The sequence below is a fragment of the Ochotona curzoniae genome, unplaced genomic scaffold (assembly GCF_017591425.1).
Source record: "Ochotona curzoniae isolate NIBS_2020 unplaced genomic scaffold, NIBS_Ocur_1.0 contig_908, whole genome shotgun sequence".
Classification (NCBI taxonomy): Eukaryota; Metazoa; Chordata; class Mammalia; order Lagomorpha; family Ochotonidae; genus Ochotona; species Ochotona curzoniae.
Genome location: NW_024466607.1, coordinates 14,562,924 through 14,578,124, shown reverse-complemented (window position 1 = coordinate 14,578,124; position 15,201 = coordinate 14,562,924). Strand labels below are relative to the sequence as shown.

The 15,201-nt window shown below is 48.3% G+C and overlaps 1 protein-coding gene across 2 annotated transcripts in view; it reads right to left on the bottom strand.

Annotated features, from left to right (window-relative positions):
- The window catches only part of DHX30 (DExH-box helicase 30), a 34,136-nt gene extending 19,334 nt beyond the window's left edge, over positions 1 to 14,802 (bottom strand). Inside the window, exons 1-5 of one of the 2 annotated variants that reach the window (XM_040994385.1) lie at positions 14,725 to 14,791; positions 12,627 to 12,709; positions 9,413 to 9,467; positions 2,438 to 2,533; positions 1,414 to 1,442 (exon numbers count right to left, since the gene is read on the bottom strand). In XM_040994385.1, the coding sequence (XP_040850319.1) occupies positions 1,414 to 1,420 (7 nt within the window). In that variant the 5' untranslated portion in view covers positions 1,421 to 1,442; positions 2,438 to 2,533; positions 9,413 to 9,467; positions 12,627 to 12,709; positions 14,725 to 14,791. Of the gene's footprint in view, positions 1 to 1,413; positions 1,443 to 2,437; positions 2,534 to 9,412; positions 9,468 to 12,626; positions 12,710 to 14,724 lie in introns of both variants that reach the window. The other variant, XM_040994384.1, reaches the window with a different exon arrangement.
- Between the last annotated feature and the right edge of the window lie 399 nt (positions 14,803 to 15,201).

The following is a 15,201-nucleotide window of genomic DNA, read 5'->3' as shown; positions in this document are numbered from 1 at the left end:
GGGAAAGGAGATAGGAGGAATATCAAATAGTGCAGGCTTTCTGGCAGACAAGAACACCTCTGGAGGGACAGTGGGAGAATCCAAGGACAACTGAGGAACCAGGAACCTTAGTTGACATCTTGGCAACTTACTTAACCATAGTTAAGCATTTTATGGAGGATCAAAAAGCCAAGAAATGGTCACATGGGTGGTAGTGGGGATGCTGACACCCCATATCTCCAGACCAGGTCACTGCCTTCCCTTCAGTGCATGTAAAGCCACAGGTCCTTTAAGATAAACTGCAACATCAAGAGCAGGAATGGGAGCCAGTACAGTGATGCAGCGTGGTAATCCTCAGCCACGGCATCAGCATCCTAGATGAGTACCAATTCAAGTCTCAGATGCTCCACTTACGATTCAGCTCCTTGTTAATGGTTTGGGAAAGCAGTGGAGGATGACCCAAAGCCTTGGAACCCTATACCCACGTAGGAGACCTGGAACAAGTTTCTGGCTCTTGGGCCCCTGCACTTGTGTGGGAGATCAGGAAGAAGCTTCAAATCATCCCTGGCCATTGCAGCCATTTAGGGAGTGAACCAGCGGATAGAACATCTTTCTGTCTCCTCCTCTCTGTAAATCTGCCTTTCCAATAGAAATAGTCTTAAAGGGAAAAAAAAGGGGGGGGGGGGCAAAAAAAAAAAAGTAAGGAAAACAACAGGTGCATTCCTGTTAGGGGATGGGCAAAAAAGACCAGTTGACCAGTTGTGGGCCCCAGGATCCTTCCAGAAGGCTGTATTGTGCCATGCTGCTTTCTAGTACTCTTAAATCTCAGATCTGAGTAGGTGGGGAAAATTCAAAAGAGAAACTGAGAATAAGCTTCTTAGTTTATCCTTTTATCTTGGAGGGCAGCTTCATTAAGAAGTTGGCTAAAAGAGTACTGGGGCAAGGCTGAGGGGCTTTCAAGTCCCAAACTGATTCCAGAGGACACTGGGATCAGGACAGATGAGCACAACTTCTGGAGCCCTGCTTTCCTGAGGGGAACACCAGAGTGACTGTTTCTACCACATACCTCCTTCTTCAAGGGAGAAGCACCGTGAAACCGCTTGGGAATTAGAAAAGCATGGAAGAAAGGCCACAGTCACACACAGGCCAAGAGGTCTGTGCTTCTAGTAGGAGAAAAGGAAAGAGAAGGCCAAGATGCACACACCTAGGGATGCCCTTGGGAGGCATCATGGGGTGGGGTGGGGTGTGGGGTCTGTGCTCTCCACAGAAGATAGGGGAGGGTGCCTGTGGAGCTGCTCCCTGGTAGACAGCTGCCCGCCCCACTAGCAAGGGTGTGTGCTCAAGGAGGCACTGCCCAGCTAGCTTGCTGGGGGACCCCAACTGACCATCTTCAAGCTTAGCCAAAGCAAATCTGACACTCTCAGAGCCACTCACCTGCCATGTTGGAAATGTTAACGTTCAGCCTTTTCGAGTTACAGGGCATTTTAAGAAAGAAACAAAAAAAAGGGCAATCAACTCTTGTTTTGGCAATGATAGGGGGGTGGCATTTCTTTCAAGCCTAAACCAAAGGGTCCAAGGGGTTGGAAGTTCTCATTGCTACACTGCTGCCAGTAGTCGGGGCCACTGCAGCAGCAGGGACTGCACAGACTGAGGTGTTCTGTGCTCCCGGCATCCTTCCTGAACTCTCGACCTTCAAAGCACTTTACAGACAGAGACAAAAAGCGAACACGTGCCCTTGAGATGAAACAAAGATCCTATGACCTAAAACAGCACTCTTTCTGCCAGGCAGAGGGGTGAGGACAGGCAGGCACAGGGCAGAGAAGAGCAGCTGTCAGGACAAAAAGGCTGCCAGACCTGGCACAGATCTGAGCCCCATGTAGAGACGCTTGCTGAGATGTCCCATTTCCAGCTAGAGCTATAGCCTGCCGTGGGCTGTCACTTATCTGGGTGCTTTGCCATTCTCTCTAATCCGAGGACAGTCCACCTGGCCCAATGACCTGGCAGGCAGATTTTAATGTCAGTAAAGTGCTTTGAGGTGCTGGTGGTGCAGGGACAGGGAAGTGATTTGCGGGGTATGCCCAAACCCCCCAGGATGGAAGGCTTAGACTGAGTCAGGGCTTGCCGTTCCAGCCTGCTACAAGCACCCTGGAGCCAGGGACTTCTTAGCAACCTGGGAGACCCAGGCCGAACAGACTGTCCACACTGAGGCTGAACACACAACACGGCTTTGTTCCAGGTGACACAAGGAGGCCCGAGGAGACTGAAGGGGTCCAAGCTGTGTGATCAAGGATCAGGGAATAATAACCTGGACCCCCCCACCCCAAGAAATCTCTCCGCCAAGTCCACCCCTGCCCCTCTTACCAAAGGCCCAAGACCCTGGCAGCAGGAGTGCCCACCACCACCCACTGCCCCACAGACCCTGGACAAGCTGTTGCTGGGAGCAAGGCTCCTCCCTTACCTCGAGAGATGGTCCCTCCAGGGGCAGGGTTGACACACATGGGTGGAAGGCGGGGTGGGGGAAGTTTGCACTGACGCTGCCTGTGCTGGGCCCGATCTGGAGAAAAAAAGAGGGCATCAGGATGGCGTGTTCTCACCCCGTTGGCTGCAGACCCTCCAACTGTTTCACCTGGAAGCACCTGTGGGGAACTCTGCGCCTGCAACCACTGTGCAGTCGTGGGAGTCAGTGATGGGGCCTGAGGAAAGGACCAGCTCTGCCACCAAGGAGAAAAGGAATGACTCAAGAGATGTGATGCATGACTGCCTAGGGGAGAGCCCTTCCTTCCTCTCACAAAGCCCTCACTGCCTTCCCAGGCTCATCCGAGCCTCTGTGAGTTCAATCCCCATCCAACATCCTCTTCAGCCATGGGTCGCGAGGAGCAGATAGGACGGCGGTGAAAACTGAAAGCCATGGTGTCGTGGAAACCCAAAGAGCAACTACCGATGCTTCCACGACGGGATCCCCAGGTGACCACTCAGCCACCAGGCCTCAGGTTGCTCTTTCCCTCTGAGATTGGAGTAAGGGACATCTGCCAGGGTCCCTGTCTGAGCTACAGGCAGATCTACACTTATTAGCTGTCTCCCTCTTCCTAAAAAGGCCAGCTGTTTCCATTCATCTGAAACTAAATGTTAGCTACCAGGGACCCACAAAGCTAATTTTCAAAAAAATGCCAAGAACATAGAGGTCCATGAACTAAAATGAAGACACCCTCTGAATCACCCATGAGAAGATAAAGATTCAGGTAGGTGAGCCTAGGGTGTTTTAAACCACATCAATGATGAAAAATATCAGAGATTCACCAACCGGAGGAAAGGCCCAGAGTTCTCTGGCCTCTCCTTTCAGCACAATCTGCAGGGCAGAAAACTGCCACACACACTCAACATCTAACAAACCGCCCACCTCTGTAAAAGCAGTAGCAACATTACCTTTAGCAGGAAAAGACCCATCCAGCTGCAGTCTGCATTGTTGTGGCCTTACTGTTTTTTAAACTTATGTATTTATTTACTTTAAAGGACAACAAACACAATTGCTCCAATGGCTGGTTCGCTCTCCAAATGCCTATAATATTCAGGGCTAGCTAAGCCAGACAGAAATCAAGTGCTCAGAACCCAATTTAGGTCTCCTACGTGGGCAGTGGGGACCCATCTGCTTGAGCCAGGACCTGCTGCTTCCCAAGGACCACATTAGCAGGAAACTAAAGTCAGGAGCTAGAGCCAGATGTTAAACCCAGGTACTCCAAAATGGGACACAGGCATTAGTCACCAGGCTGCTCACCCTGCCTCTACTGTATTTTTAATTAAAATACAGATGGTAAGTTGATGAGTGTTTAGTTTGCAATTACCACAACAGTTTAGCACTTGTGAACATGTTCATAACATCTGGCAAGGGGAGCGAGGACCTGCACTCCCACACCACCAGCTCTCAGTCCCATTTCCACCTGCACTGTGCCACCACTACCAGTTATGTTCTTATTAGAATGTTCTTTGAACATTTTTAGCATCTGTTTCAACTCTGTTTTCTACAGTTCCCCTCAAGATACAGATGTGTGGCTTCACAGAACACACATGCAGGATTACAGCACAAATGTCAACTGCCTAAGATCAAGGTTTATCCTGAAACTAAATCCAGGTCTTCCTTAACAACAAGCTGAAAGTAACCAATCTAGCTATTCATTCCTTATCGAGAAAGGTCCTCACTTATATCCAGTGATACTGGACTGAAAGAGAGAAAAAAAATTTGATTTAGTGATGATGGTCTCATTAAGCATTTTCAGCAATTGGGAATAAGTTGTTTCGATGCCAGAGCATCACCAATTCCTCTTCTAACCATGTAGCTGAAGGAAAAATACAAATCCCTGCCATGGATCCAGTAAGTTTTGGGTTGACTGGAGATGGCTCAGCTTGCTCTCCGTGGCCTAATTCTGAGACCATCATAGCTGATATCAGATGCCTGCGTTATGATGCTGGCAGGGACAGTCACAAGTAAGTAACTCAGGAGGCATACTCTCATTCCAGATGGGACCCGCCCTGCCCAGCAGCTCTGCTGAACTGTATACTAGGACCCAGCAGATCACAGTTCACAATGCCTCCTGGAGTGCCTGTAGCTGTTCTCACAAGAAGCAAACAGCCCATCTGGTGAGTACTGGGGAAGTACCTTTGAAGCAGCTGTCTTCACCCTAGCACCTCAAAGCACACACAGCACATGCCCAATCACACAAGCTCACCACACACAGCAAGCTTAGGCCAGGCTGTAGCTCTCCTGCTCAACACCAGGTGCAGGGCTGAATCCCAGAAAGAATAATCTGCTCGCAACCTGTTTATCACATGCATGCTGGCTCCAAGACTAAGGGCTAGGCACAGACCACAAAGCGACTACATCACTGCTAACGGCTTCACTACACTGCTAAGAATGGGGTTTAGGACACAAGATCCTGGGTCCTGGCTCTGGGCCAGCCAAAATGGCCATTTGGGAAGTAAATGAATGGATGGAAGATCACTCACTCCTCACTTCTTACCTCCAGGGTAACTCTAATTTTCAAATAAGTAAATAAATCTTAAAAAAAGAGAGAGAGAGAGGAGAAGAAGAAAACAAAAGATAGTGCTGAGCACTGAGCCCTATAGTTAAGAAACCAGGGAAAAATCTGCCTGAAGAAAATTCTAAGGCAGTGTGCAGATACCAAAGTACAGAGGGGTTAGCTGCAATACGCCTACATCCCATATCAAAGGGCCCAGTTGAAGTCTTGGCTACTCTGCACCTGATCCACCTTCCTGCTCATCCATCACAAGAGGCAGTAGATGACGACGACCAAAAGCATTTGGGGCCATGCCACCCACATGGGAGACTCAAAAGGAGCTCAAAGCTCCTCGGTTTGGCCTGGTCAAGCCCTGGCTGTGGTGGGCACTGGAGTAGTGAAACAGTGAATGGAAGAGCTGTGTTTCTTTGGCGCTCTCCCTCTGTCATTCTGCCTTTCAAGTAGATAATAAGTAATAAACATTAAAAATTAAAAAAAAAAAAGCTCAAGACAGTGTTTCCCTCAACTTCTCGAGCATAAAGTAGTTTTTAGTAATACATGATATCAAAATCACAGTCCTGAAGCTACTTAATGAGGATGTGCAAGGGTCAGGCCCCGTGCTAAGCTCTTAGCAAGCACTGACTCACATGACCCTTAGAATAGCCCTATGACACAGGTACTGTGATTTTTTTTTAAAGATTTTTATTTATTTATTTTATTGGAAAGGCTGATGTACAGAGGAGGAGAAACAGAGAGGAAGATCTTCCGTCCGATGATTCACTCCCCAAGTGGCCGCAATGGCTGATGCTACGTCGATCCGAAGCCAGGAGCCAGGAACTTCTTCCCAGGTATCTCACGTGGGTACAGGTCCCAATGCTCTGGGCCATCCTCGACTGCTTTCCCAGGCCACAGGCAGGGAGCTAGATGGGAAGTGGGGCTGCTGGGATTAGAACCAGCGCCCATATGGGATCCCAGCATGTTCAAGGCAAAGACTTTAACCGCTAGGCTACTGCCCCGAGCCCCATTTACCTTTTTAAGTAAAAAAAAAAAAAAAAAAAAGATTTACTTATTTTTGGGCCCAGCATGGTAGCCTAACAACTAATGTCCTCACCTTGCACATGCCAAGATCCCATATGGATACCAGTTCATGTCCTAGAGGCCTCACTTCCCATCTAGCTCCCTACTTGTGGCTTGGGAAAGCAGTTAAGGATGGCCCAAAGCCTTGGGACCCTGCACCCACATGCGAGACCCAGAAGAAAACTCCTGGCTCCTGGCTTCGGATTGGCTTAGCACTGACTGTTACGGTTACTTGGGGAGTGAACCAGCGAATGGAAGATCTCTCCTTTCTGTCTCTCCTTCACTCTGTAAATCTGACTTTCTAATAAAAATAAATAAATCTTAAAATATATTTATATATTTATATATATTTTTATATTTAATATATATTTAATATATTTATATTTATACTTATATTTTAAGATTTATTTATTAATTTTTATTGCAAAGTCAGATACAGAGAGAAGGAGAGACAGAAAGGAGAGATCTTCCATTTGCTGGTTCACTCCCCAAGTAACTACAACAGCTGGAGCTGAGATGGATCCAGGGGCTTTTTCTGGGTTTCCCAATTGGGTGTCAAGGCTTTGGGCTGTCTTTGACTGCTTTCCCAGGCCACAAGCAGGGTGCTGGGTGGGAAGTGGAACAGCCAGAATATGAACTGGCACCCATATGGGATGCTATTACATACAAGGTAAGGACTTTAGCCACTAGGCTACCACACCTGGCCTCATTTACCTTTTATAAGTGAGCAGATAACACCTGTGAGCACACATGAGCTCTGTTGCAGGAAGCCGACCTTGTAATGGAGACTCCTCCTGCTAGGCCACAGCTCCTGCTGGTGACCCCAAAATCCAGGGTTGGGGCAGGCCAGACCAGACTGGACTGAAGTATTGTGTGTGCTGCACACATGTAGGCCAGATCAAGGAGCACAGTGGTTTGGACCAGTCCACAGAACACACTAGCACAAGTGAGAGCAGGAGAGGGTGCTGGTCAGGCCTGGTTGGATAAAAACAGCCACCAGTTCACATGAGGATTGTTGCTGGGAAGCCCACCGGGCTGGGGTGGGCTACTGCACCCGCTGCCAAATGCCGAGACTAGGGGTGGGCCATCTCAGACTGGGACAAGCAGCCACTGCTGGTATGCACAAGACCCAGGCATGGCAGAGGAGCCTCTGGGATTCACCTGCTGAGTCATTGCCTCTATGTGAAACGAGAGTTAGGACTGGGGTTGGGCCAGGCTTGGCGAGGTTATTACACCCATTGGTGTGCACAAGAATGGGTATGGACTGGCCAGGCTAAGCCACAGCACCAGCTGTCAAGTGTCAGCACTGGTACAAGTCATGTAAGGCCTGAGTACAGTACTCCCTGGCAGGCACAAGATCTGAGACTGGAAGTATGCCTGGCAGGTGAACCGTCAACACTTCCTTGCTAGGTTGTACTTACCATTGTTGAGCACAAGAACCAGGGTTGGGGGAAGCCCAAGCTGGACAAGGCGGTGGCACCTATCAGCATACCTGAGGGACAGGTTGGGCTGAGCTAAACCACAATACCCATGGAGGTACAAAAGAGCCAGAAAGGGATGTTGGCTGGACCAAGCTGGGCCACAGCAGAGGCTGGCATGACCAAAAACCAGGGCTGGAGGTGGACTTGATGGGGGTTATTGGCAGTCATCCTGCCTAAGCCATTGGCACCCACTGGTACACGAGGATCGAGTCTGTGGCAGACTGGCTGGACTGGGCCTCAATACCTGTCAGTCTGCATGAGGTGCGGGATTAGAGGCACTGGGCAGGCAACTGCATCCACTGGTACGCGTGTTGGTTGATGTAGGTGACAGACCAAACCTGACTCTGCACTGGCTGGTGCAGGCAAGAGTCAAGTTAGAGGTTACCCCAGGCAAGGTTTCTTGGGCCTGTGTGGTAGACAACATGCCCAGATGCCACAAGGAACATCTAGACCAGCATGGAATACCAAGTGGTTGTGGTCCAACATACTTCCATCTCGCCAGAAGATGGAAAGCAGAAAAGGTTAGATAATTCTGCTGGCCAAGCTTTGAAGCATGTTTTTGGGCCTGTCGATACACTAAGGTGGACTTTGTCAACCAACAGACCTTGGAGAGATTTTCACATCCCTGGAGCAATGAAGCCAACAACTTCTCAGAACTATTAAAACCACTTAATTAACATCCTCAGAACATTCTTCCTCACATCAGAGTCTCTAAGATGTCATCAAATGACCATCCCGCATCCCCGGGTGCTAATGTAGTTTGACAGCAAGGAGCCACCCTCCTCTTCTATGCACATAGGAGAAAAAGACTGAAACATTTGTCCCACCCACCTTACACCATACCTGACCTCTCCACCCTAATCCAGAGGCCCACATGGCCTGCATTCCTCTCAATTATGTAAACAATATTAAAAAGAAAAAAATTTTAAAAGTGAGCAGACAACAAAATCCAGTCAACAAGTCAACAAGTCTATCAACAATTTTCACCTCAAATAGTGTGCTAACAACATATTTCTCATATTTGATTTTTTCCTTTTTAGATACAGTTAGCCAAAATATTTCTCCCTTGACAATATGGAAATAGTCTTACCCACTTCCTTATAGCCCTTGAACCTTTTTACCCTAATTAACTATGTAAAGATTGTCCAAAATATAATTTAAAAAAATGAAAAAAATTAAATTAAATTAAAAGAATAAAAATATTTCTCCCTTGAAGGAGAAAAGTTATGATCCTATCTAAGACATTCAAAGCTCTCAAGCACCTAGGGTCCTTACCAACTATGGTATATCCTGTAAGTGGACCTTGAACTTTTCTAGCCTAGCAGCCAGCCACAAACCAATTCCACCATTGCTTACACAACTCCCTTTGCTAGAAAGCACTGATTTCAAGGCTTGCCAGAGTTTCCATGACCACAAGTGCAACAATGGCTCAACATACTTCCTCCCAGTATTTACTGAGGGTTATCACCTGCTAAAGACTGTAGATGATAGAAGAACATAACCATCCTGGTTTCAGGGAATTTCCAATCCAGTGACACAGCGATCAACTCAGAATGGACACAAGAAACAATGGACATGATGCTGGGAAAAGTCAAAGACTGCATTTAGTTAATGCAATCAAAAAGGTTCATGCAGGTAACGGTACTACAAAACCTAGCTCAGCCCAGCAGGATTTTAACAGAAGGTATTTGATAGACAGGTGGCAAACCTACACAAGTCAGGGCAAAGGGTCGCAAGCACCATGCAAGAAAAAGACATGGAAAAACACTTTGGAGACAAAGGCACAAGAACTACACACTGGTGAGGGCTTTTCCCAGCACTTACTGCTGCCCATCACATGGAGCAGGAGGTTGTAAGCATAGTTACCTTTTCTGAATGAGTCCAGGCTGAACATTTCTGGCCAGGTAAGAAAGCTGGAATCCTGCAAAGAGGGAGGACCACGAGGCAATGGTTAATATTCCTGCTCCAGGATCCTATACACTCTAGAAGAGCCCAGTGCTGCCCCCAGTCCTAAAGATGAAAAAGCCAACTCTGGAGTAATTACATGAGTTTGCGTTTAATTGAGTACTCATAAACTTACTTCTTCTCTGAGCCCTTCAATTCCCTAAGCCCTGCTAAACAGAAGGGGACACATTTCATCACAAGACACATAGAGTTCCAGCTCGCCACAGAATCAAGAGATGTCCTTGGGACGTGCAGGAAAAAAACTAAATTCCATAGAGACCCCCAGGACTGCCTGGACAGACTGGCTTACTGGGCTTTAACAACACCTTACCAAGTGCCTAGAAATGAGATCTGACTGAGAGTGTCAAAGAATAATTATAGAATGTTAAAGAACAAAAAATTTCTCAGGGACTGGTGTTGTGACCCATCAGATCAAACCACCCACTTCAACACTGGAATCCTTATGGGTACCAGTTTGAGCTCATTCTGCTCCACGTCCAATTCAGCTCCCTGTTAGTGTACCTGGGAAAGTAGGAGAAGACAGCCCAAGTCCTTGGGCCCATGCACACATGTAGGAGACCTGAAAGGCATTCCAGGTTCCTGGTTTCCAGTCTTGGCCATTATGGCCACTAGGGAGTAAACCAGCAGATGGAAGATCTCTCTCTGTCCTTCTCTTTGAAACTCTGCCTTTCAAATAAGTAAACAAAGCTTAAAGAAAAAAAAGAAACTTTTCATAGCAGAGTCTGTAAAATAATAAACACAAAATTAACACATAACCACTGGTCAAAGGCTTTTTGCCTTTTAGCACATTTAACTCAGGAATACACCTACAAATCACCAAAACAACAACAACAACAACAAAACACACAGAAAAGTTAACATCTCTGGTTCAATAATTTAATTTAAAAAAAATACTGAAACTCAAACATGTTTTGAATAACACAACTGTAAATGGCCTTAGTTTGTAAACAGCTAGATAATGTTTTGATAAATCAGCACAATTTTCAACTTTATTAGGAATCTGGGGTGGAGGAGTCAGTCCTACTCATGCTGGCCTTTCTTGTCAGATCTTGAGATCTTAAGATCGTGAGGTGGGGAGTGCAGAGCTGGCCTGGGGTCAAACCCTTCAGAGGACAGGACTTAGAAGCTGAGAAAGAAAACTTCTGTACAGTATCAACAATTATAAAATGTAGAAGTTAAATCCTATTGACTCCTAAGAAAATTGATTTTGAAGGAAATCTAAATGTGATAAAATCTAAAACATTTTTTAGATGACTACTACTTACAAAGAAATACTTTCTGGTTAGGACATTATAAAAATAATTGTTTATAAACAGCTCCTCAATTCTGCTTTTTATAAGTCTCTAACAGAGCAAGTCGCAGTAGACTAGCAGATAAAGTCCTCGCCTTGCAAGCGCTGGAATCCCATATGGGAGCCAGTTCTAATCCTGGCAGCTCCACTACCCTTCCAGCTCCCTGCTTGTGGCCTGGGAAAGCAGCCGAGGATGGCCCAAAGCCTTGGGACCCTGCACCCACATGGAAGACCTGGAAGAGGCTCTTGACTCCTGGCTTCGGATAGGCTCAGCTCTGGCCGTTGAAGCCACTTGGGAAATGCATTTTCAGATGGAAGATTGGAAGATCTTCCTCTCTCTCTGGCTCTGCTGCTCTCTGTATATCTGCCTTTGCAATAAAAATAAATAAATCTTAAAAAAAAAAAAGTCTCCAATCCTCTCCATGCCAATCAAGGATGATGCTGCCATTTTTTTTCCACATTGGCCTTAAAAATACAGGAAGAGTTTCAAGATAAGATTTTTTTAAAGATTTATTTATTTTTATTGCAAAGTCAGATATACAGAGAGGAGAGACAGAGAGGAAGATCTTCCATCTAATGATTCACTCCCCAAGTGACTGCAATAGCCAATCCGAAGCCAGAAGCCCAGATCCTCTTCCGGGTCTCCCACGTGGGTGCAGGGTCCAAAGGCTTTGGGCCATCCTCGGCTGCTTTCCCAGGCCACAAGCAGGGAGGTGGATGGGAAATAGAGCTGCCAGGATTAGAACTGGCGCCCATGCGGGATCCCAGGGAATCAAGACAAGGACTTTAGCCACTAGGCCATCATGCTCGGCCCAATACAGGATCTTTTACAGAAATTTTACAAAGCTCTAGAATGTTTTGCAGCTAGTCAAATATTGTTCCAACATTACTTGCAACAGAGTAATATTTAAAGTCCCTGGTTTGGTTCAGTGACCCTTTAACTCACAGACAAGTAAAATTCTGTCACGTCAAGATTTCTTAGTGGGCCCAGCACAATAGCCTGGTGGCTAAATTCTTGTCTTGCATGTGCCAAGATCCCATATGAGTGCTGGCTCATATCCTGTCAGCTTCACTTCTCATCCAGCTCCCTGCTTGTGGCCTGGGAACGCAGCTGAGGACGGCTCAAAGACCCTGCACCCATGTGGAAGATCTGGAAGAAGTTCGGGGTTCCTGGTTTCAGATCAGCTCAGCTCTGCCTGTTGGATAGACAGAAGATCTTTCTCTATATATCTCCTGTCTGTTTAGCTGACTTTCCAATTAAAAAAAATGAAATAAATCTTAAAAAAAAAAATCTTCTGGGCCCAGCACAATGGCTCAATGGCTAACTCCTCACCTTGCAAGTGCCGGGATCCTATATGGACACTGGTTCATGTCCCAGCTCCTCCACTTCCCATCCCTGCTTGTGGCTTGAGAAAGCAGTGAAGGACGGTCCAGAGCCTTGGGACACTGTACCCACATGGGAGACCTGGAGGACACCGCTGGCTCCTGATAGGCTCAACTCCGGTTGTTGTAGTCACTTGGGGAGTGAAAAAGTGGATGGATCTTTCTGTCTCTCCTTCTCTGCATACATCCAATCTGCTCTTCCAATAGAAATACGAAAAAAAAAAACAAAACAAAAAAAGATTTTTTCCATAAGAAAATATAACCTAATTCCCAGTGGACTGACTAGGGGATGATACCAAGAAAAGAGATTTCTTACTCTCTAGCTGAAAACAGTCCTTTCCATGACAGCCACACATGGACTGAAGTCATTCCTCTTGCTTTACCAGGTGGCTGGGCAGGAGATCCACCATTGCTGTACCTGGGGTGGCTGAAGCGACTTACCTTACAGAAGCAGAGGCACTCTGAGATTTCGCAGGCTGTTGAACTGGAGTTGAAGTCTCTCCTTGCTCTTCCTCATCACGAGGCTAGGAAGTACAAAGCTCGGTCACTGGCGTTTTGGCCCCGACGGGGGAAAATAGAAGAGCTCCGATCACTGAAATTCAGTTACCGACTCCAAGAGCAAGGACACATTACGTTAGCGGCATGAAACACATCCCTGGGACTCAACAGCCTGACTTCAGGACCTGTGGGGCCCCTTCTAGACCCATCAAACAGGGAGCCGTCCTAAATCAGCACCTCTCAGATACCAGGAAAGAGATACTAAAGTAAAGAAAGGACTTGTCGACCTGAAAAACATGTTTTCCAAGCCCAGCGGGAAAAAAAAAAAAGCTTGCTTTTAGTTGGGAGTTCTGAGCCTGTAATGATTATCGTACCCATTTATCTAAGGCAGAAAAAGAAGTGAGGATGCTTTCCCAGGTGGGGAAAATAACCATAACTCAATGCTCAATACCATTTTTACATGGAACAGAGTGTTTGAGAATGCCAAAAAGTTTATACAAAATGGAATTAAATGATGAACTGGGTGCAAGAAATTCTGAAATCCTTTCACAGCTTTTCCCATTACATGCACTCTCTCCATGAACTTCTTGAAGACTCCATCGTACTGCCATAGATTTTATCCCATCAAATCCATGCATCCACCTCGTGAGGAAGGAATAATGTTTCCCTGAAAAGGAAATGTAAAGCAGGAAAGGTTCTGCAACTTGCCCAAGATGCCACAGCTGCCTCTGGGGAGAATGGAATCTGTACTTAAATTGTTCTGACTTTAAAGTTCTCTGTGATTCTACCACACTGCTACTCTCCTAACCCAAGACATCATGTTGTTGCATAAACATTCCAGGTCTATTTCTCAAGCTAACCTTCTACATCAACATCTTCAAAGATCTTCAAAGGGGCAAGAAGGGCTCAACTGCTGATACAAATCTGGGACCACAGTTAGACTAAGTAAAACACCTGAAGATCGTCGGCTAGGGTATAGATGTTTAAACAAATGCAACCAAGAATGCAGCTTCCGCATATCAGACAGATACCCAAGAAAATAGCACTACCAGTGATCCTGAATATTACCAGAGTCCTTCTTACTGGAAATTTGAAGACTCCAAAATCGAAGAGTAAACTACAAGATGCAATCAAGACCACCACCATGGGCAGGAACACGTGCCACCAGACAATGTCTTGCTGCATCCGAGCCAATAAGCTGCAACCAGAAACAAGGAAGAAAGCCTGCAACTGGCCCTTCCTGCAAATCCCCCTGTTGCAGGGTGCAGCAAACCCCCCAGCACGGGCTGGGGTCCTACAGTGGGACAGTCTCCGCCTTGCAAAACATCAATCAAGCTGACCAACGTGGCTACACGAGGCCCTGCTCGATAGCACACTGACGCCATGCTCAGGGATTGGGGAACCCTGGGGACCCCTGGGACTCCAGTGCACTGCAAACAAAGGACCCAACATGCATTAGGGCTTCCCCCTGCGAAACGGGGCTAAGCACCCTCCGCAAACAAAGGACACCTCACCCCTTGGCCTCCCCCGGCAACAAGGTCGATGCAAAAAGGGTACACCAGGGAGGCCAGGGTGCACCAAGCCTCCCTCAGGACGAACGGTCCAGGCAGCCCGGCATGGTAGGGACGGAGAAGGAACAGACAAAGGTCTCAGGGCACTCCATAGACTTCCTCCAGGCCTTGCCTTGGGGAAAGAGCATCCACTAAGGCGAAGGCGTTGATGCGCCAAAGAAGCTGACTCTCCCGCGGCCTCCTCCAAGCCCCAGGCGGCGAGGCCCGCCCCGGCGGACCGCTCTGGCCCCCGCCCCCGCCCCGGCTCCATGGCAACGGCAGACCGAGGCCTGGTTGCCCACGGCTGGGCCCTGCCGGCTTCCTGGGCAGGCCTAGGATGCCCGGCCTGCTCCTCGAGCCCTCCAACTCCTCCGCCCCACTCTCCCCGAGGCCGGCCGCCGGATCCAGGCCCCCTCCTCGCGCCGACCACCCCCGGCCGCGACAGGCTCCCCCAAAGGGCATGAGAAAAGAGAATAAAAAGCCCAATTCACCTGTTGTTACAGATGTGAAACAAGCCTCTGTGCACCGCGCATGAGCCGCGGCCCCCCCCAATCACGGCCGGACTACAACTCCCACCAGCGTTCGCGCGGCCCTTTCCGGGTCCGGAACGGAAGTCCCCTCCGGCCTCCCTGGCACTGCCCGCCTTCGGCGCCTTGGCCCCGTGCCCGACCCCCGCACCTCAGCGTGTCACGCAGCGCGCGCTTGGGGCTCGCGGTGGCTTGCCCAAGGCTTACGGTGCGGAGCAGCCAAACTCCGGCTTAGACCCGGGGCAACCGGCCCACTGGGATGCGGGGTGGCGGCGCGGGCGGGACTTCCGGCAGGGGCGCGGGGGGCGCGGGCGAGCGGCTCCGGGGTCGCGGAGCGTGCGGGTCGGGGGCGGGCTTCGCGCAGCCGCCACTGTGGCGGCGACTTAGCTTCCGACTGTGAGGGCGCGGGGAGGGCCTTGGTGTCTTCTGCGCACACGCTGG